The following is a 27,893-nucleotide window of genomic DNA, read 5'->3' on the forward strand; positions in this document are numbered from 1 at the left end:
AACTAGTCCCATACCACTCCGTCCAAGCACCCTGATACCACTCCCCGGGATCCCCAGCCTCCGGATCCCCAAGACGATTCAAGAAATCGCCAAACGGAGCCGTGAAGACCGCCGCGACCTCGCGCGCATCGAGTCTCGGGATGAGCGATACCTCCGGGTCGGCGTTTCGCCCCGTCGCCTCGTCGTACGTATGCAGGAGGGCGACGCAGGGGCGGACCACGAGCTCCGTGCGCGCGAGACTCGAGGGGATCTCGCAGAGGTGCTCGACCGCGAAGGGGGCCGGGAGCGGCGTGGATATCCCCGGCAGTCCGATTTCCTCGTTTGCTTCGCGGCGCGCGGTTTCGAAGGGGGTTTCTGCTGCGGAGTCGGCTTTTCCTGGGCCGGTGTTAGATAACTATGTTCTGGGTGTATATAGGCTTGATTTTGGTGCGGGGCAGCTTACCACCTGGCAATGCGGCTTGGCCGGCGTCTATGCCGACAAGGTTAGTTAGCGAAGGGTAACCGGGGTGTGTATAGAGTTTTAGGTCCCTGTACAAGAACTCAACGTGCTTGCGCGAATCGTCAATACAACCCGCAAATCACCCTTCGAATCTGCATAAAGCAGGACGAGCACTGCTGCCCGTCGCGACACCGGCACCAGGTCATAGCTCGTTGGTGGGGGTTTATAGGCTCGTAACCGGTCAATTGCATTCTATCACGGTAAGTTCAATATGAAGGCAGACCTAGATCGGAATAATCTCCGAGCTAACTGGCAAATTCCAGAGGACTTACCCGAGAGGCGAGGTTCAGACGCGGCATCCTTGCTCTATATGCCGATGAACTGAATAGGTGACGCTGGCCGGGTGCGGAGAAGGGATTCGGAACTTGGATGCGACAGTGAATGTAGATGCGAAAGCGAAAGGCCCAAGGGACGGGCACTTTTCGCATGCTTTTAGCAGATTACTTTCGATGAGTTCCAGGCGAGCGCCTGATCTACTTCTATGGGCTGATTGGCGAGCGGGTTTGAGGATGGATGGGTAGGTGAGGAGTTGGAGAACGAACTTGAAGAGTCGTTGGGGTTGCCGAGGTTGCGGTTTGCTTTGACAGGCGGAACCGAACCGAACATTGCTGGAGACGAGAGGGGCGAAGCGATGCATTGGGATGTCAGGCACACTCGGGGAATTTCTCTCATTCATTGAAGGGATGAGCGGGTTGGGATTCTGGATGACGTTTATGCTTTGTTCTGCGCCGGGGATGGTTCGAGTTCTGCGTTGGCTGAATATGGAAATGTAGAGTTGTACCGACCTTGACTTTCTCCTCTGATTTCTCCATGGATATCACAATGAATTCTCTTTCTCTTCATCTTCGTAGAACTGCCTGGATGACTCAAGGTAAAGCTTTTTGACGGCCTCAAGCTGTCAGTTGATTGCCACTGGGCAAGTCCAATACTTCATGCTACTTCCCAAGCATGGAATCGAACACTAAGCCCTAAAATACCAACTTGAATGTTACCGTTATCCTTCCGGTGTTTTTTCACTCAGTTACATATTCATGTTTGTATTTATCCTAGCTTAGATGTATTTCAAGAACGGTGCACCGGTGTAGCTCCGGTCCATTCCTGGAACCATACACTCACAACACCCAGACAAAATGACCGGCAGTTCGGTGCTAACGAGGTCAGTCTTGAAATCCTAAAAGAACCACATCAACCCATTGCCCGCCCGCCAAAATCTATTGACTGATACATCACAAAAGAAATATAGAGAAGTGGTGGAGGCTTCAACCGACAAATGAGAGGATGGCCATACTGATACAGTCATGTCAGTTGCCTCCAGGGAATGCAAACAAAGTCTATCGTACAACATTAACACAATACGAGAAGGGTAGCATGGAGGTGGGAAGGTAGGCGGGAGCGGTGTACTGGCAAAGGAAATAAGACAAGACCATGAACCGGCGTCTATTTCTTTTCCTGGACTTGTTTTGGCTCAGCCGACTGCGCCTTCTGAGCCTTCTCGCCATCGGCAACGGCCTCGGACGCCTCTCCGGACTGACTGGCCTCATACTTGTGGTCTTCGTCAATGTCTTCAGTGTCCTTCGGGGCTGCCACTCCTGACTCCTCGTTCTCGCTGTTCTGCTGATTCTCCTCTTCAATGAGCTCTTGCTGCTCCTTGATAACCTCCAAGCGCTGCTTATTGGTGGCAGCACCCTCTGCGTTGTGCACCTCGAGTTCGATCTCGTGGAATAATTCTTCTGGAATACTTGATAGGACAGACTGCAGAGCTTCGATCTGAGAGGAGATCTCTGCCTCCTTCCCGCCCTGGGCGTAAACATATGCGTTGCTGAGCACCAACAACGTCGAGGGAACGCCCTGCTTCAATCGGAGGTCAAGCCACTGGGAGAGGTCATCACGCAGGCGAGCAGGAGACACGCCGTGTGTGCGGATACCTCGTGAGGCACAAGCCATCTGCAGCTCAGGAACAGAGAGAGACTCAATCCCTTCGTAGAAGATCGCACGATCATCCCTCTTGATCTGGCGCATACGGTGGCGAATGTTGTATCGGAGCATCGCGTCGGTTCCGAAGGTGTTGAGGTTCATATACTTGCAAATGCCAACCAACTGGGGACGGGACAAGTTGTCCAAGGTGAGATCGTCTTTGAAGATCTTGCAGACCTTGATCACATCTTCAGTCGAAGGGGTCTCTCCTGTAGTTCTGATCTTCTTGAAGAACGCTGCAAACTCCTCGTTCTTTACACTGGCGGCCGTCACAGGCAAGCCGGACTCCTTCAGTGTATTCTTTAAGAACGCAGAGACTTCCTTCCGCGTTGAACTCAAGCCGAGCGCCTTCTTCTCGCGCGCACTCTGCCCTTCGTATGTGCTTGGTAGGAGGTTCGGGAACAACTTGAGCGCAACGGGAAGTAGCAGCTCTGCGAATGGAATGATGACAAACATAGAAAACGGGATCAATCGACCGAGATCACTCACAGTTCGTTTCAACTAGGGCAAACGGTCAGCGATGTCAAGCACACCAAATGTTCCGAACAAACCTGTCTGTGCTCTCTCCGGCTGAGCTCGTAACCGGCCGCCATCTTCAGCGCAAGCCTTGAGCTAATCCTCACTTCCGTCGCAAGCAGCTTCGTGCCATCCCAGTAGTGTTGGACTTCCTTCTTGATCTTCTGGCCGATGGTCAACTTCTTCGCCTCCTTCTTCTGCTCCTCCGCAACCTTCTTATCCTCTGCCACGGCCGACTTGACTACCAAATCGCTCTCGTTCTCTTGCTTCTGCGCTACATTCTGCGACGGAACCGAAAGCGCTGACTCGGGTTTCGTTTGTTGGTTAGCCTTAGTGCTTTGAGACTGTGCTTGGTCAGCCGGAAGCGGCTTTTTGGCTTGCTCAGCGTTGAAACCAGGTGGCGGGAGGTTCGTCGACGAAGATGTGGAAGTTGATTGTTCTGTAGCGTAGCCGCGCTGAGAAACTAATATTGCGAGAGCTGAAACGTGCGAGGGAAAGTGCCTCCCGTTCAATCGGAGGTTCGCCGCAGTGGCCGCTCCTAAAGCGCCAGCATAGCGCGGTCGGGCTGTACAAGAAACGGATTAGCATGGTGAAGCAGTAAAATATGCGCATGTTAAACTGCGTAGAAGTAAAAAGAGACCAGGTAGGAATGAAGCTCACCAATGAGGTTGGGCCTCAGGGCCGGAGTGCTACGCACAAGGCGAGCAGACCTCATGGTAACGGACATGGCGGGAGCCTAAGGATGAAGATGCTCGGGGGAACGAGCGAAAACAGGCAATGGACGCAACAATTTGGAGCGATCCGATACAGAATTCGAACGCGTACTCTGTGATATGGCTAGTACTGATGAAATGAGTCTCAACGAAATGATGGTGGGTGATGTGTTCGTCGCCATCGATTCTCACCTGTGAGGTCCACAACCAGTGGCGGCACGTGATTCAGAGGAAAATCCCGCCCGGAGTTTAGCGCATCCCCGACTGGCCCGGATCTGTTCTTCCTGGCATCCGGCCTTGCCTGGGATTACGGGTCCGGTTCACGTCTTGCCACTCAAATTTACGAGTTTTGGAACGCCTGGATGCGCATGTGGGAAGATAGAATTTGAATTCAAGGATAACCGTCAGTCTAATTCAATCTTTAGGGTGGAAGGGTAGGCGGAATCAAAGTATCAACGTCATCAGTAGGGCTTCGCGCAGGTATATATACTGAAAGACAGACAAGGGTCATAAGCTCGTAGACAAAGGAACGACCGGATAGAAAAGTTGGGTATCATAGGGTGACCATTCAAATGCGACAAGGATTCCGAATAATACTCCAGAAACGGAAAAAACCAAGCGGGGATTAGGTACATAGTGTTGGATCGTATCGTCATCGCCTCTTCACTTGTTGCCAACTTCCACGGCTGTTGAAACGCCAGTAGCGTCGAGAAGGGGAATTTTCTCGATACTACCCTTATCGGAGCTGTTCCTCGGAGAAACTGTCCCAGGAGATTGCTTTCCAACATCGGCTGTGGTTGCACCCGCACCGGGAATCGTTGGAGTCATTGCTCCCTCAGGAGAGGACTGCCACCGAGCAACGTCTTTCTTCAACTCTTCGAGCTCCTTCTGGAAGCGCTTGCCGAACACATCAATGTAGTAGGTTGCGCCATTGTGGATACTCAGGATGAAGAGACCGGTGATGAATATCCCACTTGCCCACCGGGACCAGAGCCAGAGGGGGCACGGGATCATAGTTGAAAGCGCATATATATACTGAATCATCATAAATGCCGGCGCCTGAAGTGACTCCGGGAGACTGAGGACAAAGCGTCCGATCCACGTCTTTGCGTAAGATTTTCGAAGCCAGGTAAAGCTGGTCGGGCGACCTGCCGCAATCTTGTCGGCACGGCGCACGGTGATAAATAGATGATACGATAGCTGCCAGATCATGTAGGGCACAGTTGCCCAAAGCATCATCGAAAAGAGGCCGTAGTGGTATGGGGAGCCTGGCTCGCTTGTTTTGACCTGATAGATCGCCGGAAACCTCTCCTTCATCGTATCCAAAGGCGTAAGATGGACGAGGCAGTGGAACGAAACCGGTGGCATAATGTGAATGAATAGGCTAGGTTTTGATTAATTCCAATCCGACTGCGGGGGAGCACAAAGAATTGTTAAAACTTTACTCACCTTACGACTTTATCCATGCTATGGAAGACCATGGAATTCCGCCACATGGCAATCGCAACTGCGTTGTTTCCGAAAACCAAACAGAATGTGCTGATAAAAAGCCTTCGGGATTTCGGAAAGACCCAGATGCAGAGCATACAGAGCATATTCACGAAGTAGCAGAGATCCGCGAGGAAGTAATGATACCCGATTGAATGGTACCTGAAGAACCGGATTGGCATAAAGTAAGCGAGCTGTGCGCTGAACCAAATATAAAAGTATTCCGGGTACGATCCTAGCAAATAGCCGCTGATGAAGATGTTGAGGACACCGGCTATAAAAGAGATCTTCTCGCGGAGAGTAACCGCGGAGGCTGCGTTCCATCGTTGACTCACGCGTTCGACGCCAGCCTTCACCCGACGACGGTATTTCTCCAGCTGTTCATCCGCGGTGGGTACTCGCCTCTTCCATTCGCCTACGACGCGATCTCTGGCGTTCTTCGAGGTTGACCTGAGCTTCTCCTGCTGTTTCTTGACCTTCTCTTTCTGCGAATTCAGAGACCGCTGCAGCTTCTCGAGTCGCTGGGACAGAGAAAGGTTATCAAGTAGATCGAAAACAGTGAGCTGGTCCAGAGGGGGGAAGGTTTCCCAGTCATCCTGGTACGAGAACGAGCTGCGCGACAGTCTTGGTCGGGTAGTCGGTGAGCCTGGAGGCGAGTAGAAGTAATCAGACTCAGTGTCCAAAATATCTTCAGCTGTTGAAGGCTGTAAGGTAGGCGAGTCGCTGCTCTTCGCATCCGACTTTCTTCGCGGATAAGGACCACCTTCGTCCATGATCAGCTTCTGCTGGAAGGAGAATATTGTAGGGCCGTCGGGGTGGTGGGGGTATGGCCGGCTGAGAAAACGCGTAAGTGTTAGCAAGCCCATACTTTCGCGCAGGAGCGGTTTTGCCACGGAAGTAAACGGGGGTGCTTGCGCTCGCAAAAGATGCGGCGGTTATGCAGGAGGGACAGCAGGCGCAGGGTGAAAGGAAATAACAAAGAAACCAGAGATATGGATTTCTTATCGACTCATGTCGAAAGAACTTGGGAAGTGGGGGGTAGCCGAGGGCCTTACTCTGGATCAAGATGCAGCGCTAACTTATCAGTTTCTCGTGTGGTCCGAGCAAGGCGAACTTGGAGACAGACTTCGGGATGGGTTGGGAAGGCCGAACGCAGATGCACCAGTGACCGTCAACGTCCGGGGCGCATGATCGTGGGCCAGTGTTCAGGGTCGACAATCAGAGGGACTGACAACAACCACGGCGCGGTGGAGGAGGGACGACGAACAGACATGCAAAGGTGATGTTGTGAGCAAGTGGGAAGGATGAGGTTCGACGTGTGCACGCGTTGGAGCTCCTGGTTGGACGAAGCTGTTTGATGGGGTCTGGCCACGGGATCTGCATTTGCAGTGGGCCCTGGAATGAGCCAACAAGAGCATGGATAAAGTGGGCTAAACCCTTTCTAGAAGAAATATAGACACCTCAGGCACAAAGATATCTTCAAGCTTCATCGATCGCCAGTGCATCAGTCAAGGATAAACCCCAACGTATCGCCCGGTTCCGATTGACAGTTCTCTGCATTGCATTATCTGACTCATTGAGGCTGGGTGGTAGCAACGGCCGCTCTGTCAACCTGACCCCGCCCGGATTTCCCGAATGAGCGTCCTCCAGATCTCGACATTTTCGCTTATTGTTTCACAATAACAAGGCTTATGTCTTGAGTCACTATTCACGACTCAGAGTGCCCAAGGATTATGCATAGGCCCCTTCCCCGGAGTATGCAATCTGGTCGAAACGAGCATTAAAGGGATGCAGCTTGCCTACCAGGGTAAGAAGCGCTGGCGTCCCCTCAATTTCAACGCTTTGTACGGCTGATACCTAATTTCGTCTTCTGATAATAATGAAGAAATTTTTTACACACCAAAGCAGAGATTTGATTTTGGAGACCGATGTTCCAGCAAAGGAATAATTTTGACTCCGGGCGCCTCCCTGGCCAGGGCACAGTTTCTGCGTATACCAATGTGGTAAGACTTCATGACCCTCGGAACACTTAACAATATACGTTCAAACATTGGATTGGGAAATAGGGGAAACAATATGTACTTGCAAAGGATGGAAAGCCTATCTCTCTCGCTCAATGATCCATATGCGAGGAGTTGCTTGCTGAGAGATCCCGAAAGCAGGTAACAACAGAAGCTATGTACATTCAAACCCCATCCAATGATCACTATATCCGTTATACAGAGTAAGTCAACGAAGATAAATGCGGTGAGGGCTGAGACACTGGAGATATATATATATATATTATCTGGAATTATACCCTGCCCAAACGTTCAGTAGCTGGTAAAAGCAAACTGCGGGTGCACGGCAGGCATGGCATCCCAGAAGGCAGGATGACAATTGTGTCCCGTAGGCTCTGCGGCAAACTGGTTGGCAAAAAACTCGGGTATGGAGGTAGCGTCAGCGGATTGAAGACCGCGGGGATCGGCTGGACTTCTGGGAGGCTCGGGCCCTGACAATATAGCTGGATCTATTTCAGGGGCGTAGGTTGGCATGCTCCTCTCCAGAGAACTCTTGCGGCTAACCGAAGGGGAGGATGACGGTGACATGGGCAGGTAACTTTCTGAATTCACTGGCCGCTTGCTGTTTCGTAGGGGGAGGTGATATGTATCTTTGGAGATTGTGGGTATAGCTTGGTGAGATCTGGGCACTGGCAGTTGCTCTCGTCGCATAGCGGGCATCGCGACTAGAGAGTCGCCAACACTATTCTTCATCATCTGCTCTTGCAACTCTTCTTCGAGATGAACGTGGGACACATGGATGGTGGTGTCGCCACCTGTTGAAATGGAGAAGGTGTTAGCAGCCTTGACACTGCTCATGGTTCGAGTGGGGGCGGTCATACTGATCTTTCCATCTAAGTATAGTTCCTCCATTCCCCGCACATAGTATATCTCATCTAGGACTTGTAGTCGAACCCCCGGAGTGATTTGCCGCCTCACGTCCTGGCCAGCCTCCTTCAGTCTCTCCGCGGTGATCCTGTGGCTCTCTCGAAGCTCGCAAAGGATATGTACAAGCAATCGCACCCGCTCTGCAACGAGGGTCGCAAGTCAGCATGACCGTCCCACAAGCATACTTAAAACACGAGACACTTACCAGGCTTCCCCAGATGATCAGGCTCTTTATGAGTGACCCCAGAAGGCCACCATTTGGGCTTCGTTAACTCCGGGTTTAGTTCTTGGATCGAACCAGCTACCGTTCGTCGGCCGTTATATGGATGGTTCACTTGTTTTCGAGGCTCCACCAATTTGACGAAAGCTTTTGCGATGACACGGCAGTTGAGTTGCTGGAAGCACTCGAACGCCATCTCGTAGTACTTCCGTAGAATCTTCGTTTGCCCGACCCGAAGTGTTGATCGCTTGAGGCTTGGACTGGGAGAGGGAGGTTCCCACCCATGGCTAACACCTGAATCAACTCGTCGCGGATTGCGTCTGTGTCGCTTGCTGTTTTGGAAAGACTGCCATTCATAAGGAATAAGCTCCGATGCTCGGCTTTGGCTGGAGTGGTACCAAGAAGCGTTGGACAGGCCCATGCCTAAAACGAAGAGTGAGCTTCCGCTATCACTGGACCCATCCTTCTTTTTCTCACTTACCTGGGTTAACGCTTTGCGAATCAGGCTGCCACTCTCCACTTGCTAACTTCAGAAACCTTTCTTGTACCTCTTCTGGGAAAATGACCTGTTCGTAGCCCGTAATGGATGGTGATGCCTCGACTTGAACCTCTCCTCGATTGTCAATGTACATGACGGCAAAGTGTGAATATGGGAAGGTGGGTTGTATTGGTTGGTGGTGTTCGATTCCCTATACAAGAGCCTTGTTAACAGCAGCGAGCAGTTTGACGTGAGAGGATATTGGCTCCTACGCTTTGAACGGTCATATCTTGATATGACACCATCGAATGTTGTCGCCCATCCTTTGCCACCACTGACTGATCCATTGACTCTATCCTATATGTTGGACTTGTCAGGCTCAATGAGCTATTCTGCAGAGTCTTTGAAGGTCTCTTTCTGGTCGGGAGGTCTGATCGGGGAGACTGCGTGGGGGAACACTCGGGAAATGCGGAGTATACCGTGTGGTCCTTGCGGATTCGGTGCCGCTTGATTCACTTCTCGGTCTCAAGACGACGCAGGGGAGTTGGGAGAACCCAAATATATCTATCCAGGCAGCAGAAATCCCGCCACAACGCGGCCTACTTGAAAGAGCACAAAGAAAAAGTACGGCTTCTGGATCTTGGCTCTAACTTCTGGCACAACATAGGACATCCGTGTGGCTGGCATGACCCTCAAACTAATGCAAGGAAAACAAATGTCCACCCGAACAAAAGACCAATCCCACTGAAGCACGATCGTCCTATAGGCGCTCGACGTCTTGATATCCTGGATCTTTGGGCGCACCATACCGCTTCGCTACTCCATTTTTCGACAAGGATAACCTTTGTATTTCATGCGATGAGTAGAGAGATGGTTGGCCTTGCGAGCCGGAAACTCAGCTGATGATCACAATCTCAACAGAAGCAATCGAGCAATTTGAGTTCTTGGGAGCGTCCCCACGGTCCGTTCCGGAAAAACACATTGACAGGACAAAAGTCAGAATTAAACAGCTCGTCGATGGCAGGGAATCTGCACCTATATTGGGAATGTCGGAGCTTGATCGAGACCGGACGGACGACGGTTGTCCTTCACAATCATAGTACCGACGCCGATCAATCCCAAGCGCTGATTTGATCGTTCTCGGTGCATCAGGAAACTTTTTCCAAGCTGAATCAGAGCCGAAGGCCATTTTCGCTCGTCGATATTCAGATTCGACTGGGGCGATTCAGCCCATTATTCTCAAGGAAAGAGGGTCACTCGGATCTCTCTTAATAATTTGCCAAAGCCGGCCACTGTGCATTCAATGGAATTACACTGCTTCGGCTTCGCAATGCGCTTTTCCTCAGAGCCTGATCGGTGCATGCAAATCGCCTTCAGCTTTGTCTCAGGTGACCACGCCAAACGCCAGCGAGTCGCTCCTTGAACCGAAACCGAACTTGCTCCTCGATGGTCAGTTGTTGCGGAAAGTGATCCCACCAGTAAGACCAGCATCCAGACTTTCACCAGACAACTTGAATGGACTTACCTGGAACAACCGCTGAGCAAAGGCCGGCGGCGTCTGTGCGGGCAGACCGCCCCGCCGATCCCGGGAATCCTACCCACGGACCCCAGAGTTACCAGGAAGCGCCCCGATCGATCGACGCTTACGATTTCGTCGACACAAAAACAAATCTAGCTGCGAAGGTTCTTTCGCAGTAGTACCCCCAAACCCCCGCTTACAATACTACTTTTGGGACAAAACTCGCGGGCTTCCTTTTCTAAGGTGCGCGTACAAAACAGTGTGAACCCGCGGGTTTTGTTTCCTGTGATGACAATTGGATCACTCTTCCTTTTGTTTGTCTCGAAGAGACCAAAGGCAGCTATGCCGGGCATCTGCATCGTGGGCTGCCCGAGGGATGGAGGGAGAGGGCATGCGTGGCTTGGACAGCAACACACGGACCCCCTTGTCAAAGGGAGCTGCTGCTGGACTCTCAATCCAAGATGAGTGTTTTCATTCTGCCTCTCAACGACGAATCGAGGAGGAGGGGCAGACCGAAACTCACACTTTGCAGGGAAACAGGGTCTCTTTAATCAATATTTGCGTCGTCGACGATCGAATCTGCACTGGAGTGTTCGCGTGTGGGATGAACCCACTCCCAGAGAAACCGTGCAGATGTGGCTTGGGACTTTACGGTCTGAGCATCGGTGGGCGTCCCCATGGAAATGATCTATCGCACTGGCACAGAAGCAAACTTCTGGTTTCTCCTCCCGAGCAACCCCACAGGGTGCTCTCAGAGTTTTTGCCCAGGCTGGGCCCTAATTTGTTACTTAGAGCGAGTCAAGTTTTGTCCATGAGTGGCCCTGAGGAATCCAGGCACTGATAGGCAAGGGTGGATCCACTGAGTTAAGATTGTCCTCTTGTTTTCGACAAAAGGTTTCTGGGCCTGTGAGATCTCAAAAGGTGTCTTACTACACCATGTCGCTTCATTGAATCTTCCCTCCTGTGGGGAAAGAAGGGGGAAACAATTCATCATCATACTCGCTTCCTTGATCAACTACTTTTGCCGAGAGCAGCCTGGGTTGCACAATTCTTCGCATGCTATGGGTTTCTTGCAGTGGCCCCGCGGCTCATTTTGACACAGCTTCCGTTGCTCGCGCCACTACTTATGTATCGAGTACTCCGCACCACGTCGGTCAAATCCGTCGACTCCGAAAATCCACTGGTTTGGGTTTTCAATTCTCTTTACCAACCGGATCCACGTCTCGCGGATGACTTGCGTCCTTCCGCCTGTTGTTCGCCATGTGGCCAATACCTGGGGCGTCAAACAATGTGTGGCCTGTGATCGTTCCGGGGGTCTGGTTTCGGATTTCCTCGCAGCACACAAAGGGTGATTTCTAAGTTCGTCCCACCCGAAAGCATCTTATGTTCCGCAGCCTGTCATATCTTGTTTGGCACAGGGCTCACGCTCCACTCCTCCACTTCGTTGCCCAGGGCACTTCCGACGTGCGGTCTTGGTAAAGAATCTCGGGTAGGGCCCATCTCACCTATTGCCACAGGAACGGCTGAACTACCTCGGCATACTATGCAGTTGGATGGCTCTTGCTCTATTCGAAGCAGTCAATGTTCAGATGTACCCGACACGGCCTAGGTCAGCTGCGAGATCGAAGTACCAGTTCCTATGGAGACTGGGGGTGAGTTGGGGTGGGAGGACTAAGTTGGATCTGGTTCAGGCCATATGCCTCCGAGACAAAGTACCTCATGTTTGAGTATTGATGGCACGCACACTGACTGGTGACTGACAGACAAATGCTCATGTCTTGAAGGGTGAGAAGACGAGACCCCAAACCTTCTCACCCACGACAGGAGAATTCTTGCCACGGTGGCGACGCGAAAGCAAGGGGCGTCTGTCTCCATCGTTGTGTCGTCGATGACCAGGAGATGCTTAGAGAATTATCAATAGTTCCTACTAGTGCAGCGGTGACCACCAGCATTATCAAAGCCACACTCCTATTCAGAGTTCATTCAAAAAGCAACGCGGAAGGAATTTGATATACCCAATACGCTTCTGCGGAAGAAGCATTGCCCTTTCCGGGTAGAAGGGCAGGAGAGTTCCTGATCATACTGCCGGGTGGTAATACCCCATGTTGGCAGCCCCGCGCTTCGTTGCTAGTTAACGCGCTGTCATGGCTACACGAGAGGCGGATGTCAGGCATCCCTAACAGTCTAGAATCGAAGGACGCGTTGCAATCTGGCCGAGGTTCCCCATGTTATCACGGCTAGGGTGCTGTCTCGTTGCTAGCAAGAGCGAAGCGGTCAACCTTGGGAAATATGGGTCTGAAGCTTCAATGTGCGTCTTGACAACACTCTTTCTTCACCGTTCAGCGCGACGATACCTTAAGCAGCGAGCACTTTAGGATACCTGAAGCCGTACGGCGTGGTGTCTTTAAACCGCCTTAACTACTTGAACACCCGTTCCCGAATAAATAGTTGTCGCCTCCTACCATCCGAATTATAAGACGAGCAGGGCGTTTTCTATCAGGGCGCCGATCTTGATAAAGTACTCTGATGATATGCCCCTTTGGGATGGGTTACCTTGCGAATGGCCGTCATACTTCATCGAGATAATGTGAGAAAACCACCAGTCCAACGACTCCACGAAATTAATTTCAAATCACCAGGGATGTCGCCATTCATCTGCGGAAACAGCACCGCTAACCTTGGATCATACCCTACCCTACCGTGCATCGAACCAAACTTCTTCTCAACTCTCGGGGAAAGTATATCAGGGTCCAGCCCTGGAGGATTCTAGACCCAGTCTCTCCCAATAACCTTAAATTCTCTGTCCCCACATGAAGTCACCACTCGGCCCGCTCGATTTTCTCGGTAATCCCGGCCGATATAGAACCACGGAACCGGCGGACTACCACTCCAACATAGTACCGGTGACCATGGACTCTGCGACTACCTTGCCTTCTTTCATGCCACCGGCGGGGTTAGGTCGCGTGGGAAGGAAATATATCTCCGTCCTCTCAGCGTTCGGGCTCCGAACCTCGTCCCTAACTTACTTCCGCCATCTGAGCTGCAGGTGCTATGGCCGGCAACGGGATAGAAGATATCTCGTACCGCGTGTGGATCGGGACGATACTCACTGCCGTTCTTGCGACTATCGCAGTAGTCCTTCGCTTTGTGTCGCGGTATATCGTGAAGGCCGGGCTCTGGTGGGATGACTGGGTTATTGTTGTTTCGTTGGTGCGTCCCTCTTTCTCTCTTGAAGTTGCTCCAGGTAGCGGATGCGAATGATGGGTAGACTGACTTTGTATATAGATTGTCAACTGGGGCATGGCCATCACACGCTGGATCCAGATCTTCAAGTTCCACCTTGGAGAGCATGTCTACGATATCACGGAGTATGATATCGTGGGGTATCAGAAGGTGCGCTGCCCCAAACTTACGTTACGAAATGAGTCGCTGGCTAATACTTTATACTTTATGAACTGAAGAGCTTCCTGGCCATCCAACTAATCTACTTCACAAACGCCTCGCTGACAAAATCCTCCCTCCTCCTGCTCTACCGGCGCATCTTCGGCATCGTGCGCCCATTCCGCATTGCGCTGGCGATATCCTGGTTCCTCGTACTGGGGTGGTTCGTCGCGTGCGTGATCGCCTCGATTGCAGGCTGCAGGCCTGTCGAGTATTTCTGGACAAGATTCGAGGCGCCGCGAGAAGCGGCGCCCGCGGGTGGATCGTGTTTCAACGAAGTCGCCTTCTTCCGCTGGAACGGAATCGCGAATATGCTCCTTGACATACTCATGCTCGTGCTCCCGCTGCCGATGGTCTGGCGCATGAAGATGAGTCGGCGGCGCAGGATGCTACTTACCGGCGTTTTCCTGATGGGCGGGTTGTACGTCTCCCCTTCCTCCTCCCCCTCTCCCTCCCTTTCCCTTTCCCCCTTCCTCTGCCCTTCCCCTCTCAGTCGTCCACCTGCAGGGTATCTACTATCATGGATATACAGTGTGACTAACGGCCCTATTCTTGTTGTTATAAAGTGTGTGCGTCGTCTCCCTCCTCCGCATCGTCTCCTTCAACGTCTCCGACCGCGGCGACCCAACCTACACACAGGTTCCCTCGTCGACCTGGTCCTCCGTCGAACAGGGGATCGGGATCGTCTGCGCGTGTCTCCCAACCCTACGACCCCTGCGTCAGCTCTGGGGTAGCCATCGCCGAATAACTTCAAGATCATCACGGTCGTCGTCAAATCCCGAGTCGAAGCGCTCGTCTAGGAGTGGGAGTGCAAGGGGACGTGGGAGTGCCGAGGAACGAGCCCGGGATCTTGAGCACGGGCATGAGGCTCAGGCTCAGATGGGCATGGTGATGGGGAGCAGACGGTGGGGAGATGAAGCGCGGGTAGCATCTTTGCCTGCGGAGTTCTTTCGGGGTTCTGTGGAGGATATTCTCAATGCGAGAGGTGATAGAAGGTCGTCCCGGGAGGATGGTCATGGTCATGGTTATGGGGACGGGGAGGAGGGCGAGGATGAGGGTGACATTAATAGCAATAGCGGTGCGACTGGGTGTTTGAGTGAGCATGGCCTATACTAGAACGAGTAGTATAGTACTAGATACCCTTGGATATTTTGTTTAGTCTAGAGCCCGGATAGAAGGCATGCACAATTTCCCTTCAGTGGAGACGAGATAGGAGCATGGTAGCTATAGGAGATCATGCTTATCATGCTGAGTATCATCATAAGTGTATATTCTATCCCAACCAGTCTATCTTATACTTCAAGCATCCATCATGAATATGTACATATGTCGAAAGGTTCATCCATCCATCCAGGGAGTCGTTCATAAGTAGTCGCGACCATCAAGATCGAGACAAAGGCATCAGTTCTTAGCCGGTTCAAAACCCGAGCTTCAGTAAGGGGTGGGGGGTCATTATCGCGTGAGGTGATAAGAGATGAGGTAGAAGGATTATATCGGCGCAACCGCGGCATCATGCATGCTCTCCTCGCTAATACTGGTAGCAGGAGACGCCAATCCCGAGATAACAGAGGATGTCCCTCGATGTCCACCTTCGATGTCCAATATAGGCTCCTCGTGCTGTGCTCGCGGTTGGGTGGTCGGTTTTGACGAACTCGTCATCAGCTCGTCAATGCCTGGCTTTACAGGGACGTGGTGGTCGAGATTCGTCGCGTTATCGAGACTCTCTAGAGCGAACTCGAGGAACTCGGCATCCTTCTTGCTTACGCTGAGAGTCCAGCGGTACTCGCACAGGCGGAGACGGTAGAATTCGGATTCTTCCTTTGTCGGCGCCGTCACACGTAGTAGAATACCAAAAGACCCGATGAGTGCGAAGTTGGTTCGGGATGCGGCCGGCCAAAATGACCGCAGATGCGGCGGGCGGAGTCGGTTCACGAAATCCATTGCAGATATTAAACGGGTCTTGGCAGCGGAGCGGCAGATATGGGCAAGGTAGGCATCTGCGGTGTCCGAGGAGAGGGATCGCACGATGCAGCGGTGGAGGGTGATTTCAGTTGCGAAGTAGGAGAGGTGGAGTGCCCCGTTACGGGCGTTTTCTTCTGTGATGTTCTCGAAGAGCTCGGACGCCGATTCCAGCTTCAATGGTGCAGGAAGTCGTGCAAACCAATCCTTGAGGCGGATCTGGGCGGGCTTAGCGCGATCTAGGATTAACCGGGTTCGGTTGTTCCCTGCGGCTTTGAACTCTTCAATGGACTGGAGGGTGTAAAACCGGTCTAGAATGTCGGAAAGAATGGTTGTTAACGCCACGAAATGGCAGAAGAATAAGGGGCCATGGCCTATCGGAGTATCTTCCGGCTGAGGGGAAGCCGGGGAAAAGGCGTCGGTGAAATCTTCCTCCACAAGATCTTGAACCGTCCAGTTCGATGCAACAACATGAGAAGGCCGCCCGTGAACCAGTGCTGACCATTTATCTTGCATATAAAGCGCCCATGCGAGACGTTTTCTGAGGCCCTTTTCCCACGTCTCCATCCGCCAGCTAGAGCAATCCTGATGCAGACCAAGCTCAAACCCAGCTGTCACCAACTGGGCATTCAACGCTGCGGTGGCCACTGTTGACTTCTGCATCAGAAGTAGTCCCGCCTGGATGGTCGACATAGATGCATAGGGCAGGGATTCGGTCAATAATTTCAACGCAGTACTCTCGAGGCGAACGGCGTCAGGCCGCCGTGCAGATTGCGTTGCCGGACCGATATCGACAAACTTCAGTGCGAGTACGTAGACGGCCGACAACAAGAGCGGAGACAAGCCGTTCCTAGTCTTATACGACTGGCGAAAGACATCTTCCATTAAGATTGGGAACGTCGGGTGGATGCGTTCGAAGAACTTCTCTACCAAGGTAGACCCGTAAGGAGCAACCAGGCTCTCAATGGCGTCTAGCGAGGCGGAGTGCGGTGAGTCCGAATGGGACATGGTGTTTACGACTCGCATGAACGTGCCGTCGTCACCAAGTTTTCGCACGCGGGAAGCGGCTACGAAGCTCTCGTCGTTCTGATCTACCGGGAGATACGCCAGCAGGGCAGGTTCCAGTTCCGTCGTGAGGCCGATGTGCTGAGTCGACTGATGCCAGTACGTCACAGTGTTGAGCCGCGGATGCTCACTCAAGGGCGAACGAACGCTATCAGACTTGGAGATGGTTGATAATCTGTGGGGGAAGCCAATGATTAGTGTTGTTCTAACTTTTGATAAAGCATATCCGAGATCGGCTGCTAGAAAATCGGGCTCGTAAGAGCCGTTACCTTTTTGGGGAGTCAGCATCACTCGAGACCAAGTCGTCAATTTTACGTTTTTTGGATGGCAGATCAGTCGCGCTGGGCCGGCTGGTGGTTGTTGGGGTGGTGGCTGGCGTGTTGGAGGATAGGGTGAAGGTGCACTCCTGGCGATGAAAGTCACACGAATAACACTTGTTGACCATTGTGTTTATAGCACAGCGACTCTTTCTGTGCAGACAGGCGTCACAGCTGGGTCCATCCCGGAACTGTGCTGGCGAAGGTCGAGAGAGAGTACCAATGGGGGCAGGAGGTGAGGGGGACTGGAGAGGTTGTTGCGGCAGGTGCTGTTGCGGCGGTTGTTGCTGGTTATTCTGGCCCAGCGGACGAAGGAGATGACGGTCAGTGGGAGACGATTGTTGGAGGCCAGCCGTCGAGGACGACTGGAGGGTGATAACAGCGGCCATTCAGGAAGAGGCGATAGAGAAGGAGAGGAGGGGAGATTAGGCAGGTCGGGGGATCCTTCACGCGATAATTGATAGGACGGGGAAAGATGAGATTCCGTCACGTAAGGAGCTGGCTCTCTGTGTCTCCGTCGTCCCGCGAGACAAACCCCCCGGGCAGGAAGGGTTCCCCCGGGTTGGAGGGTTGGAGCAGACCGAGAGAATGAGGATCCGAAAGAGAGGAACAAATCACCCACAGCAACAGTCGAGAATCTTGAGATGGACAGGGATGCGCGGCGGCAGCCAATCGAGAGCAGCAGATGTTTGATACTATGAGGGAACAAACCGGCCACGTACGAACCGTAGCAGAGAAGCTTATCAGGCAAGGACCGAGGAAGCAAGCTGATAGGAGTGATATGATAAATGACAATCTCAATGATAATATCCGGACCCTTGTTTGGAGCCTGAGGCTGACAATTCCGGAGGAAGAACTTCGGGAGGAATGCGAGAGCGGAATCGGAGGGGAGGCCCAGTATCAAATATCACTCATCACCAAGCTCTCTGAACATACTCTGAGCACACCTAAAAGGCTCAAGATGGAAGAAAAACAGCATGATTCCGAAACCAACTGGACGATACCATTCATTTAAGCGTCGCTCCGTCATACAAAGCTCCGAGTCAGATCAAAGAGAGCAGCGCTGGGGATGGTTTTCCACACGTAACAGAATTCGGGAACGCGCTGCTTCAAAAGGCCCAAAGCGGTTTGCTGTGTCTGCGACACCTTCGGCCAGAGATAAGCCCGCTGCCCCTGATTGGGTTGTGTCGTGACTGGCTTCCGAATCGGGCCTGGTATTACGTACTGGTTTCTCTGGCGCAGCGGTTTTGTTACCTAACGCTGAAGTAATGCAATTTGTACACTCAACACTTCGACTCGCTGCACAACGATTTGATGTTTTCGGTTATCACGCATCCCGATTTCAACTGCTGGATTTTCAAATTTGAGGAAATCCCGCAAGCATTCAAGTCTGCTCATTGTGATCCCGAAGTCAAAGAGCACCGACTCAGTCGCGCCTGTCTTACCTCAGAATGATATCCACCAATTAAGGCTCGCGATAAGGCTCTTCATAAGCCAATCACACACAATCTAATTCAAGAATCGGGACTAGTGCCAAACCGGCAACGGGGATCGGCCCTGCAGGATTGCGGCTTTTTCCCCACATTTCACAGCCCCAGCTTCCGGCCTGTGGCTCACTGGCTCGGGGCTTGGGCATCACTCCATGCTGGCACACTGTTCGACACACAGCGGGAAGAGCTCTGCCTCCAGTTCGCCAATTCCATTACTAATGTAAACAAGGCTGCAGGAGAAAACCGGAATGTAGTTGTCTGGGGAAATTACTCACTCATCTTGGGAGGTTTCGCCACGATTCGGGAAGAATGTCTTGTTTCTTGGCATCTGCGGTCTCGGCTTTCTCAGATTATCGCCGAATGAACCTCGAGAGGAACAATCTTATCGATAGTGTGTCTCCGACAAGCAAAGGCAGGAGCATCTTTATCTCGACAAGGCAATCGAAATCAGGCAACTTCGGCACCGCACAGACCATACTTGTAAAAGCAGAGCAGTCCTGTGTTCTTGTGTGCCACCGCGCCAGATTAGCCGAACCTATCCTGCAGGATTCCTGACATGCTCGAGGTCGGTTTCGGAGGAGACGTCTTTGTTCGCTGGGATGTATTACACCGAGTTTTCTTACTGCTTCCCTTCATGTGAAGTCATGTCTCTCAAACGGGATTATCCTATGCCCAGACCAAGAAGGGCATGCATTGCATGGAACCCAAATCACACTCGAAAATCAACCGAGGGGAATAATATAGATTCCGTTAATAACACGACAGGCAAGGGGTGAGAAAGAAGAAAATGTAAAAATATATGAAATGACCTCCCGTTGATGTTGACATCCCGAGAAGTAGATGTCAGGTGATCTAACTTACCCTATAAATGGCCCAGTGGGTGGAGGTACCTTCCCCAGGACGATCGATTCCTGAGCGTGGATTGGGACAAGGATTCGTGCTCGCTTTCTCTTTCGTGCCCATAAAGCATCCTTTACAGGAATCGAAGATTAACCCAGATCAGAGGATACCGCGGACGGATCGAGATGCTCAGAGATATCTTGACCATATCTTATATGTCCCTGATCGGAGGAGAAAACATCTTTCCAAATCTCGTTTTATATCACGATCCAACAGTATCATTCGCCGATATGCATAACTCCGAACTCCATGCTACTAGACAATGCACTCTCGCGCAATGACGAAGAGGTAAACCCAGACAAACCAAGAGATGCAAGCAGATTACTCCGTAAAATTCCTCAACTTCGTTAGCTCATCTAGCAGCTCCTGCAAATCTGCATCAGAAACCTTATTCTGAAGACTGGGGATGAGCGATTTCGCTTCGTCGGCGTTGTCACAGCAAAGACTCCCTATATCAGCGTTAGCTGAGCTACACTTCGGAAACTAGTTCGGAAGCACGAGAAAGCACAACGGACGACGCATCAAAAAAAGGAAGAACGAAAGAAACGTACCAAGCTGCGACCTCTCAAACATCTCCAACTCCGTATGCGAATTCAGCAACCGCTCAACAGCCTTGATATTCTCCTCGTCCTTGAACCGCGCAAAGATCTCAAGGTAATCCAGCGTTTTCGTCAAATTCCTACCGTCACAACCGACCGTGTCAGCAACATGTTCCTCCTGCAGGAACTGAACCCGTCGGCTGTCAGGTGCTCACTCCGGCTCCTCATATTTCTTCCCGCCCCGCCGCTTATTCTCAAGCACCTTGCTAATCACGAGTCGGGCTTCCGAGAGAGAGAGCGTATGCGTGTTTTGGTCCGCACCGAGCTTGAGCGTTGAAGCGGCTTCGAGCTCACCTTGCGGGGGGGCGCGTTGGCGGTAGGTTGGTGCGGGGATCGGGACGCCGCTCATGGTTACTTGAGTATATTCAGATGCAAAAATCGGAGTCGAGCTTTGTTTGAGCGAGGGAAGGACGGTCCTCGCGGGCGTGATTGGGGATCGGGGTGTTGAACTGGAGCTGGCGCGGGCTGAGAGCGGAAAACTCAATGCTGCCGGAGGCCGGCAGTTTCGGGCGGTCAGTGGGACACCGCCTAGTGGGATCTATACAGACAAGCCATGTCCCAGCGGGAGAACAGCATTGATTACTGATGGGTGCGACGAAAGTGGTGGATCTGCTATAATATGCTTGAAGTATATTTATGCGAAAAAGAAAACCCTAAACACCCTGCTATGCAACAAAAACACTACGATAAATCAAGTCTTTCGGAATGCCACCTCGCGAGGGAGTCGGAAACTGGCGCAGAACATCCGTTTGTTAGGACTGACAAGCCTCACGTCATGAATGGAAAACTCCAATTCCGCGTTCCCAGTACCCCCAATGAGGTCATCTGCCGTAACGGTGTAACCGAGTCGCTCGGAGATGCGCTGGCAGATATCGACGTGATCGTCGTGCACATTTTCAGAATTACCTGAGAAACAGTATACATGGACCGTCGGGAGAGCGTGGTCCGTGTGCGGTGCAAAGAGGTCCTCGTATCCGGCATAGACGCCGTTGAATGCGTCGAGGAATTCAATTGCCGTTCCGGGCAGGTTCATCACATAATGATCGAAGACCTTCGGACGATAAAATACCTCTGGCCTGGGTAATGGTGTTTTGTTCTGCTGACTTTCGATCTTCTTTGACCGCCGGATCTTCGGTGGAATGGTCACCCTTACAGGACGCGCTTCGAGAAGCGCTTTTGCAGACCACGGGATGAATTTCCTTCCATCCTGGTTAAACGGTGTGACGAAATCTTTTACCTTGTTCCGTGACACAGCGTCCTGCATCACTTCGTAACCATGTGGATTGAGGTCATTGGCCCAGACGAAAATCTTCTTCTTTCCCGCCGGCACTGCAAATGGTCCCACACCCGCCATGACGTCGCAGACCATCTCGCCTGGGCGGAATTTGTCGACGAGTCTGCGGTGCTCTGTCTCCAGTCGGCTGTTGAAGTAGACCTTGGCGAAGTTGAAGCGGAACTCGCAGCCCTGCTCACTCTGGACGACGTTCATATCGGGGTCACCCGCTAGATGTTCGTAAGGGAACGTGCGGAACTCGCTGTGCGAGCCTACCTCTTCTGTTTTCCGGATCACGGTGCGAATAGTCGGGTGTTTGTCGAGAAGGATTTCGGCAATGAGATGCCGATACGGGAGGTACTGATCGCGAAGATTGAAATGGGCTGGCTCGTCAAATCGCAATCCCTTGCAGTCGAAGGCCTCATGACTCACCAATGTGTCCCACCTGCGTGAAGCCCTGCGGCATGTCCTCCAGCATATCCTCCGGTAATATAGAAGAAATGATGTCGGCTGATACAGTTAGCCCTCACCGCTTGAGCCACTGGAACAGCAAGAACAAGAAAACAAACCATAATTCCAATAATCATAGTCCAGGGTCAAATCATACGGCCCAACATCCACAACCCCACCACCAACCAACTCACTGACCTTCGGCGACCATGTTGTAGTATCTATCATTCACTAGTTAACACAGTTCCAACCAAAAACACCCCAAGAAGCCCAGTTCAGTCCACAAACCATCATGCTTAATCCCCTCCCGTAAGAGCAAGCACTTCCTCACCACATCATCCCTCTTAACCTCCTTTATGGCATCCAACCGCGGCAGCGCAAGGGTGTCCTGACTCTTCATCAACTGGCTCCGCACACTCGAGATATCTGAAGGCTTGAACACTGTCGCGGCAGAGAGCGGTATCGTCTTTCGGAAGAAGGATCGGTCCAGAACGCGCATTGCGCGGTTCACGGGAGGGCGGAACATCGGGGGAAGGTCACTGTGAGGCGCGCTCGCTGTGTCGCGCGATTTGGTACCGGCCATGAACGATAAGGAAGGTAGTTAGTAAGAACGGGTTCGCCGCTCAGTCATTTGCGTTTCGTCGCGGGGTTCTGGAGACTTGGTTTGGTGGTGTGTTCTGGAGCTTCAATAACTTTTTGACGCCGATCCGATGGGGCACGTGACCCCTCTTGATCTATGAGTCTGGCCAGCCCTTTACACTGTCCACAATCTATTACCTTTCCACTAATATCAGATTCAAATCGACTCTTAGATTTCGTATGGAATCCTATGCGCTATGCCCAGCTGACCGACTCGTCTCCCCAGCGCTGTAAAATCGGAAGAAAACAAACTAACTCGGGTATCAATCGGTGCATCATTTACCATCACTGCCCTTCAAAGCTCCCATAACACTCCTATCCAATTCCCGTTGCGCCTCCAACCCGGCAATCCTCTCGTTCAGCCTCGCAATCTCCTCATCCTTCTTCCGCAACGCAAGCCGCGAAATATCCCTCCCCCGAATAATCCCCTTCGTCTTCATCTCATGCCGATTAAACAAGTCCTTCAACTCCTCCTGCGCCGCACCGGGAATACTAACCCCATGCCCATCAAGGACTCGCGCAACCTGCCCCGCCAAATCAACCGACGGTGCAAGCGGCGACTCGCCAACCTCGAATGTCGCATCCTTATACCGAGCTGGCGTAGGCGTGACGAACGGCGCACCGTCCTCGACGGCGGTATCGCTCGCCCACTTTCTCTTCCCGGGACTCGTTAAAGCCTCCGTCCTCGGCGCCTTGCGCGGCGGGAGCCCGAAATCCGGCTGTCGGAGCCGCTCGCTCGAGTCCAATATCTTCCCCATCTCGGAATCGAGTGTATCGTCCCACTCGAACTCGTCGGTGTCTTCGGACATTATGCGCGCCTTCCCAGCAGATATTGGGGTTTGCGGCTGCTGAGCCTTCCCCGGTTCTCCCCCGGATCGGCTCCCGAGAGGTGTATTTGTGTGTGTATCTAGGCCTCGGTGAACTGTTTGGGGCGTCAATAGCCCCGTCCCTGTACTCTGCGCGGAGGCGGTTTTCGACGACGGCGTCTGTGGCGTAGCGGACGAGGCTGAGACTTCCGTCCGAGAATTCGATAGCAGCACTAACTTCTCGCGCGCTTCGGCATCACTCTCCCAGAGAAAGAACTTGCAGCGGTGCTGGTGGTCCTTTTGACAGGTGTAGACTGTATTTCGGGTTAGCAAACCATAACTTATTTGTTTGACGTCATCGTCACCCGTCACTTCTATCTGTCTTCGATGCGAAGCGGTGCGATGCAGCGCCCAGTAGATAACATACTAATCAACAGAACAAACGGAGCAGGGAGGGAGAAATACACCACCGCCCATGATTAACACCGTGATTCTTCGTCTGGAGTTTCAGCGCAGGCGGGCGCTCGGGACAGTTGCAGCGCCAGATGCTATCGAGGAATAGTCCCCGCGTGGGGACGGCGGTGCGAGGGGATCTCGATGACCCTCCGCCTCCGCGGCGGGGCTTGTAGGGTGATATCATCACAGTTTGTCTCTGTGGTGTCTATTTCATGGAGAGTAAGATGGACTCTGGGGAGAGATTCATCTTGAAATCATAAAATCAAGATAAAGAGAATTGCGACAAAGAGATGGTGGGTGGAAGTTCCAAATGGATGTGGCGGTGGTCGCTTGGGAAACTGACGCCACAAGGGCGTCGCAGCTTGGGTCGATCCTGGGGTCGAGACAAGGTTCGTTCGGGTTAATCAAAATGATTGAATTTTAATGATAATGAGGACAGCAGCTTAACAACCAAGTGAAATGGCTTGGGCAATGCGTTCTTCTCATCTCATGCGGAAGCCACCGCCAAGCATCCTGATACATCCATCTCACTTCACTTCAGGTCTTCAACCGCGGCAAGTGTAAATCTCAATAGGAATATTTAAAAATGCTCGGCGCTGTTGCGGATGATTCGAGACAGGAACAAGGAAATATCGACTGGCATATTATTCATAGGAAAAAGTTGATAATGTATTGACCTTTAATAATAATACGATGCCATGCAACCGGATTATGTATGTATACCCATTCTACTCTAGCCACGCAATGCAAAATATAGCTCGACTTGCTTTGCAAATCGAAGGACAAGAACTCTATAATCCCAATGAACACGAGTGGTGGGTATCTGAAGAAAGCACTGGCCTTAATCTGCCAGAACCTGGCGGAGCAAAACGCCAAATGGATCAGAGAGCTTGAAAATCTCTTGGACTTCGGGTTTCGCGGGCTCTCCGGCTGTGCGTCGGAGCTGGTCTTGCTTCCTAGACCGGCGTTTTCGCTCGACGCCAATTGGGTCGTGTTCTTCGGCCTCGTCTTCGGCGTCCAGGTCATCTGCGGACGAGTCTGCGTCCGAGATAGCGAGTTGTTCGAGATCGGCCTGTCTGTTGGTTAGATATACTCCAATTTGACCATGGGTTGACAACATACCTCATCGAGACCAAAGTCGCTTCCCCTAAACTTTGTTTTAAACGGAGAGGAAGCCGATCCTTCAGCTGCCATCTTCTGCCGCGTCTTATCGAGGTGCCACTGTTTGCGGTCCTCGTGCCATTTGATGAGTTTGTCTATCTCCTCGCAAGCTAGATTTGGATCAATCTGGCCGACGTCCTTGGCCCCACGGAACAAAGCATTGATATCGAGTTTCCCTCCGCTTGGCCCGTTGCGGAGGAAGTCGAGGATGTCTTCGATCCATGCCATCAGAGAGCCAAAGAGCCCGTTGTCGTGCAGGTGCACCTCGTGGATGAACTTATAAAGACTAGCCTGGTGTCGTTCGCAAAGCTCAATAAACGCTTGGACAGTTTGATTCGGGTCGGCCGAAATACCCTGCTTTTGGCACTTTTCAATCACAGCGATCGCGTCGTCGGCGAACTTGGCGAAATCCGTGATGCTATTGTAGACATTTGCCGACTTATACACGCGGACCAGCGGCTCGTAGAAGATGGTGAAGAGATCCCGGAATAATTGAACGGTAACAGGCTCCTCGATGATGCTCAGCATCATAGCCTTGTCCCGCTGCCGTGTGTACAGCTTCAGCAGGTGTTTCAAGTTCCCGAACCAGTTTGCGCCCTCGCGCATTTCCTCGTCGACATGCTCCACAGCATAGTTCCAGGCCACATAGGAATTAAAGACCTTACCGATTTGGTCTGTCGTCAACTCGACCGGGAGGTACTCGGACCGAAGAATAGCCACAACAACGTCCACATCTTCCTCAGCGGCTCCCAAGCGGATCTCGTTCTTGACGGCTTCATCTGCATCGGTGAAGGCTTTCAACTTCTGGCAGACGATAGGATCGTCAACCTTGGCAGCCATGGCGTCGATCGACCGCTGGAATCCCTTGATGCCATCATGCAGAGTCATGGAGAATATCCTTTGCATTAGAGACTTGGAGCCAAACGGTTGCGCCAGGAAGAGGTCCAGCACGCCTGTCATTACAGCGGCAGGATTGGCGATGCGGATCACATTCTTCAGTAAGGTGTATGGAACTAAGGAATGAATCCGTTTCGCCTGTGCAAAAAGCTCCGGAGAGTTGTCTTCGGCCAAGAAGAGGTGGTAAAGTGTCGCCGCGACCCTAGTCGAATCAGCGACTTCAGATAACAACTTCGAGTCAGCGCAACTTACTCGATGCGTAGCCATTCAGCGAACTTCTGATACTGTGGACTCAGATCCTCGACGGTTTGTTTCTCTCGGATCTCGGCGAAAAGCTTTGTTAATCCATCTGCGATCGACAAGTCAGCATGATTGTACTCTATCTCAAGGGACCTGGACACTCACTGCTTTCTACAATATCCCGACGAAATTTCTCCATGTACACATCTAACTCAGCTGCACGCTGCTGAGCGATTTCGTAAAAGCGCTTTTGCTCCTCTATTCTTACAGCGTCTACCTCTTTTCGTTTTTGCATGTCAAGCGTTTCCTCTTGGTTGGGGATAATTGGGTCCGCGGTAAAGAACTCTTCCAATGCCTTCGACTCAGCTGCCCGTTTGTTCTGGAGGAGTGTACGAAGAAACGCGCGCAGTGAAATTCGTTGCTCCTCCCGGAAAAGGAATGTCTCCCTCGGAATTTCCGCAGACGCCCTCGGGGATTTCCTGACAGAGCTCCGCGATCTAGATCGCGCGCGTCCCTGGTTGAAATCGCCTGGAAGAAGGTTGCGGGATGAACGTTCCTCCAAGACGTTGGCATCTTTGGCATCCTGGGTTGACGTGGAGGAAATTGAAGACTCATCATCATCCACATTGCCACCCCAGATGGTCGAAGTCGACGATGATTTGTTCTTCCGTGGTAGGGGTGGTAGTGGCTTTCCTGGGATCTCGGTGCGTAGTCTTTTCAGAAGCCTCGCAAACTCGCCGAATCGTCGGGCCACGAAGATATCCTGCTGTCCGTTCCGTCTCACGCGAATGATAAATTCCTATGTGGAGTGTTAGCTCGAGATGCTGCTGGTTGTCACTCCATAGATCGTACCGCATGCTGATGGTGTCGAACTGTTCGTCTGATGGAAGTTACCCTTACGGCGGCAACGTTGATATCCCAGCCATGTATCGTATTGCCCTCTGGCATGTTAACAAGAAGGCCCTTCTCGTTGGCGCCACGGTCAACTACTTCCATCTCGGAGAATTGGATGCGCTCCTCATAGCCAGAAGCAGTAGGAATTCCGGACACCATCATCAGCTCGACGAGTTTCTCACATTTCCGAGCTAGCTTTCTCCGCTTTGTCTCCTCAAGGCGGTCTTCCGACGATGACACATTCTTATTCGCGAAGGATTCAAGGAACTGCGCCGATATGGTCAGTCCCGAGAGTCAAACGATATTCAACGCAGCACACGCACCACCTGCAGCTTGTCTTGCCAGAACTCCTTCTCCCGGGCCTGATCGAGGAAGGGGAAATTCCGCACATGGTGAACGAAGATATAACGAAGGATAGGAAGTTCAGAATCGATGGGAGCGACTTCTCCGAACTCTGACTTGAATGGGGCACCGAAACGGCGGAGGGCGGTTGGGGAGTTTAGTTCGGCGATTTCTTGCTGAACTTGGCGGGCAATGAGCTCGCGCTTAAGGTCTGCTGCAGTCAGCACACTCTCAACGGCAAGGGGCAATCGAGCCACCAACAATGTTCCTGCTTCCCGGTAAGAATCTGTTTATAACCAAGGTCGTTTTGTTCGTGGCGAGGGCCGACCGATTCAACTGTTCCGCTTGTCTCGTGCATGGTGCGGAATTGATCGGTCGGGCGGGTGAAAGGGGATCCCCAATGAGCAGGGGCTTGATTTTATATAAAAAGTAAGCTGACCGGGCCGTCAGCCAAATACCGATACACCAATCCGTGGTCGAACAAGGAAATGGGTAAAATTGAGGCTAAGCACAGGGATGGGTCGCGTTCTGGATCAGCCCGAAGGATGGAAAGCGTCTGCCTATTCTTTAGCGTGGGTTGCTCGATGACGTCGATTCTCGGGCCAGCTGCCGGGTACCTGATATGCTCGG

General features: G+C 52.1%; 8 protein-coding genes across 8 annotated transcripts; 2 read left to right on the forward strand and 6 right to left on the reverse strand.

Annotated features, from left to right (window-relative positions):
- Positions 1 to 30: 30 nt before the first annotated feature.
- BJX67DRAFT_386286 (NUDIX hydrolase) lies at positions 31 to 798 on the reverse strand (the record flags this gene model as incomplete). The annotated part of the gene is made up of 4 exons (XM_071034037.1): positions 31 to 375; positions 443 to 469; positions 535 to 691; positions 772 to 798. Coding segments are annotated over 4 exons (556 nt in total), but the record flags the coding sequence as incomplete, so codon positions are not given.
- Positions 799 to 1,507: 709 nt separating this feature from the next.
- BJX67DRAFT_367910 (MRS7 family protein) lies at positions 1,508 to 3,871 on the reverse strand. Its single transcript, XM_071030583.1, has 3 exons — positions 3,650 to 3,871; positions 3,025 to 3,554; positions 1,508 to 2,974 (listed from the first exon to the last, which is right to left on the reverse strand). The coding sequence occupies exons 1-3, from the start codon at positions 3,714 to 3,716 to the stop codon at positions 1,937 to 1,939; spliced, it is 1,635 nt and encodes a 544-aa protein (XP_070880676.1). The 5' UTR covers positions 3,717 to 3,871; the 3' UTR covers positions 1,508 to 1,936.
- Positions 3,872 to 4,073: 202 nt separating this feature from the next.
- Positions 4,074 to 6,531, reverse strand: BJX67DRAFT_367913 (glycerophosphocholine acyltransferase). Its single transcript, XM_071030584.1, has 3 exons — positions 6,246 to 6,531; positions 5,152 to 6,024; positions 4,074 to 5,086 (listed from the first exon to the last, which is right to left on the reverse strand). The coding sequence occupies exons 2-3, from the start codon at positions 5,961 to 5,963 to the stop codon at positions 4,366 to 4,368; spliced, it is 1,533 nt and encodes a 510-aa protein (XP_070880677.1). The 5' UTR covers positions 5,964 to 6,024; positions 6,246 to 6,531; the 3' UTR covers positions 4,074 to 4,365.
- A 541-nt stretch (positions 6,532 to 7,072) lies between these two features.
- BJX67DRAFT_391884 (DUF2841 domain-containing protein) lies at positions 7,073 to 9,518 on the reverse strand. The gene is made up of 5 exons (XM_071034867.1): positions 9,088 to 9,518; positions 8,819 to 9,026; positions 8,323 to 8,760; positions 8,072 to 8,257; positions 7,073 to 8,005 (listed from the first exon to the last, which is right to left on the reverse strand). Exons 1-5 carry the CDS (start codon positions 9,160 to 9,162, stop codon positions 7,503 to 7,505), a joined length of 1,410 nt encoding a protein of 469 aa, XP_070880678.1. The 5' UTR covers positions 9,163 to 9,518; the 3' UTR covers positions 7,073 to 7,502.
- A 1,093-nt stretch (positions 9,519 to 10,611) lies between these two features.
- BJX67DRAFT_326737 (uncharacterized protein) lies at positions 10,612 to 11,317 on the forward strand. Its single transcript, XM_071027431.1, has one exon. The coding sequence runs from the start codon at positions 10,711 to 10,713 to the stop codon at positions 11,173 to 11,175; it is 465 nt and encodes a 154-aa protein (XP_070880679.1). The 5' UTR covers positions 10,612 to 10,710; the 3' UTR covers positions 11,176 to 11,317.
- A 1,928-nt stretch (positions 11,318 to 13,245) lies between these two features.
- BJX67DRAFT_326749 (uncharacterized protein) lies at positions 13,246 to 15,023 on the forward strand. The gene is made up of 4 exons (XM_071027432.1): positions 13,246 to 13,544; positions 13,620 to 13,727; positions 13,796 to 14,196; positions 14,342 to 15,023. The coding sequence occupies exons 1-4, from the start codon at positions 13,386 to 13,388 to the stop codon at positions 14,889 to 14,891; spliced, it is 1,218 nt and encodes a 405-aa protein (XP_070880680.1). The 5' UTR covers positions 13,246 to 13,385; the 3' UTR covers positions 14,892 to 15,023.
- Position 15,024: 1 nt separating this feature from the next.
- Positions 15,025 to 17,653, reverse strand: BJX67DRAFT_326763 (putative C6 transcription factor (OTam)). The gene is made up of 2 exons (XM_071027433.1): positions 17,069 to 17,653; positions 15,025 to 16,974 (listed from the first exon to the last, which is right to left on the reverse strand). The coding sequence occupies exons 1-2, from the start codon at positions 17,503 to 17,505 to the stop codon at positions 15,264 to 15,266; spliced, it is 2,148 nt and encodes a 715-aa protein (XP_070880681.1). The 5' UTR covers positions 17,506 to 17,653; the 3' UTR covers positions 15,025 to 15,263.
- A 2,174-nt stretch (positions 17,654 to 19,827) lies between these two features.
- BJX67DRAFT_375800 (uncharacterized protein) lies at positions 19,828 to 27,621 on the reverse strand (the record flags this gene model as incomplete). The annotated part of the gene is made up of 17 exons (XM_071031749.1): positions 19,828 to 19,955; positions 20,058 to 20,185; positions 20,261 to 20,459; positions 20,767 to 20,770; positions 20,818 to 21,761; positions 21,811 to 21,888; positions 21,948 to 22,049; positions 22,117 to 22,383; positions 22,781 to 23,587; positions 23,758 to 23,821; positions 24,586 to 24,801; positions 24,852 to 25,989; positions 26,040 to 26,136; positions 26,193 to 26,826; positions 26,880 to 27,188; positions 27,245 to 27,474; positions 27,525 to 27,621. The coding sequence occupies 17 exons, from the start codon at positions 27,619 to 27,621 to the stop codon at positions 19,828 to 19,830; spliced, it is 5,442 nt and encodes a 1,813-aa protein (XP_070880682.1).
- Between the last annotated feature and the right edge of the window lie 272 nt (positions 27,622 to 27,893).

The sequence above is a fragment of the Aspergillus lucknowensis genome, assembly GCF_044049455.1.
Source record: "Aspergillus lucknowensis strain CBS 449.75 chromosome Unknown BJX67scaffold_84, whole genome shotgun sequence".
Lineage (NCBI taxonomy): Eukaryota > Fungi > Ascomycota > Eurotiomycetes > Eurotiales > Aspergillaceae > Aspergillus > Aspergillus lucknowensis.

Bases quoted from the DNA above. Each gene is read 5' to 3' on its own strand.
- BJX67DRAFT_326763 (XM_071027433.1), bottom strand. From the start codon at position 17,505: ATGGCCGCTGTTATCACCCTCCAGTCGTCCTCGACGGCTGGCCTCCAA. The intron at 16,975-17,068 runs GTAACGGCTCTT...CTTCCCCCACAG, and splicing joins GATGCTGACTCCCCAAAAAG to ATTATCAACCATCTCCAAGT.
- BJX67DRAFT_326749 (XM_071027432.1), top strand. From the start codon at position 13,386: ATGGCCGGCAACGGGATAGAAGATATCTCGTACCGCGTGTGGATCGGG. The intron at 13,545-13,619 runs GTGCGTCCCTCT...CTTTGTATATAG, and splicing joins GGGTTATTGTTGTTTCGTTG to ATTGTCAACTGGGGCATGGC. The intron at 13,728-13,795 runs GTGCGCTGCCCC...TATGAACTGAAG, and splicing joins ATATCGTGGGGTATCAGAAG to AGCTTCCTGGCCATCCAACT.
- BJX67DRAFT_326737 (XM_071027431.1), top strand. From the start codon at position 10,711: ATGGAGGGAGAGGGCATGCGTGGCTTGGACAGCAACACACGGACCCCC.
- BJX67DRAFT_391884 (XM_071034867.1), bottom strand. From the start codon at position 9,162: ATGGATCAGTCAGTGGTGGCAAAGGATGGGCGACAACATTCGATGGTG. The intron at 8,761-8,818 runs GTAAGTGAGAAA...TCTTCGTTTTAG, and splicing joins TTCGCAAAGCGTTAACCCAG to GCATGGGCCTGTCCAACGCT. The intron at 8,006-8,071 runs GTATGACCGCCC...CCATTTCAACAG, and splicing joins ATACTTAGATGGAAAGATCA to GTGGCGACACCACCATCCAT.
- BJX67DRAFT_367910 (XM_071030583.1), bottom strand. From the start codon at position 3,716: ATGTCCGTTACCATGAGGTCTGCTCGCCTTGTGCGTAGCACTCCGGCC. The intron at 3,555-3,649 runs GTGAGCTTCATT...TTTCTTGTACAG, and splicing joins CCTGAGGCCCAACCTCATTG to CCCGACCGCGCTATGCTGGC. The intron at 2,975-3,024 runs GTTTGTTCGGAA...CGTTTGCCCTAG, and splicing joins GCCGGAGAGAGCACAGACAG to TTGAAACGAACTGTGAGTGA.
- BJX67DRAFT_367913 (XM_071030584.1), bottom strand. From the start codon at position 5,963: ATGGACGAAGGTGGTCCTTATCCGCGAAGAAAGTCGGATGCGAAGAGC. The intron at 5,087-5,151 runs GTGAGTAAAGTT...ATCAAAACCTAG, and splicing joins AGCATGGATAAAGTCGTAAG to CCTATTCATTCACATTATGC.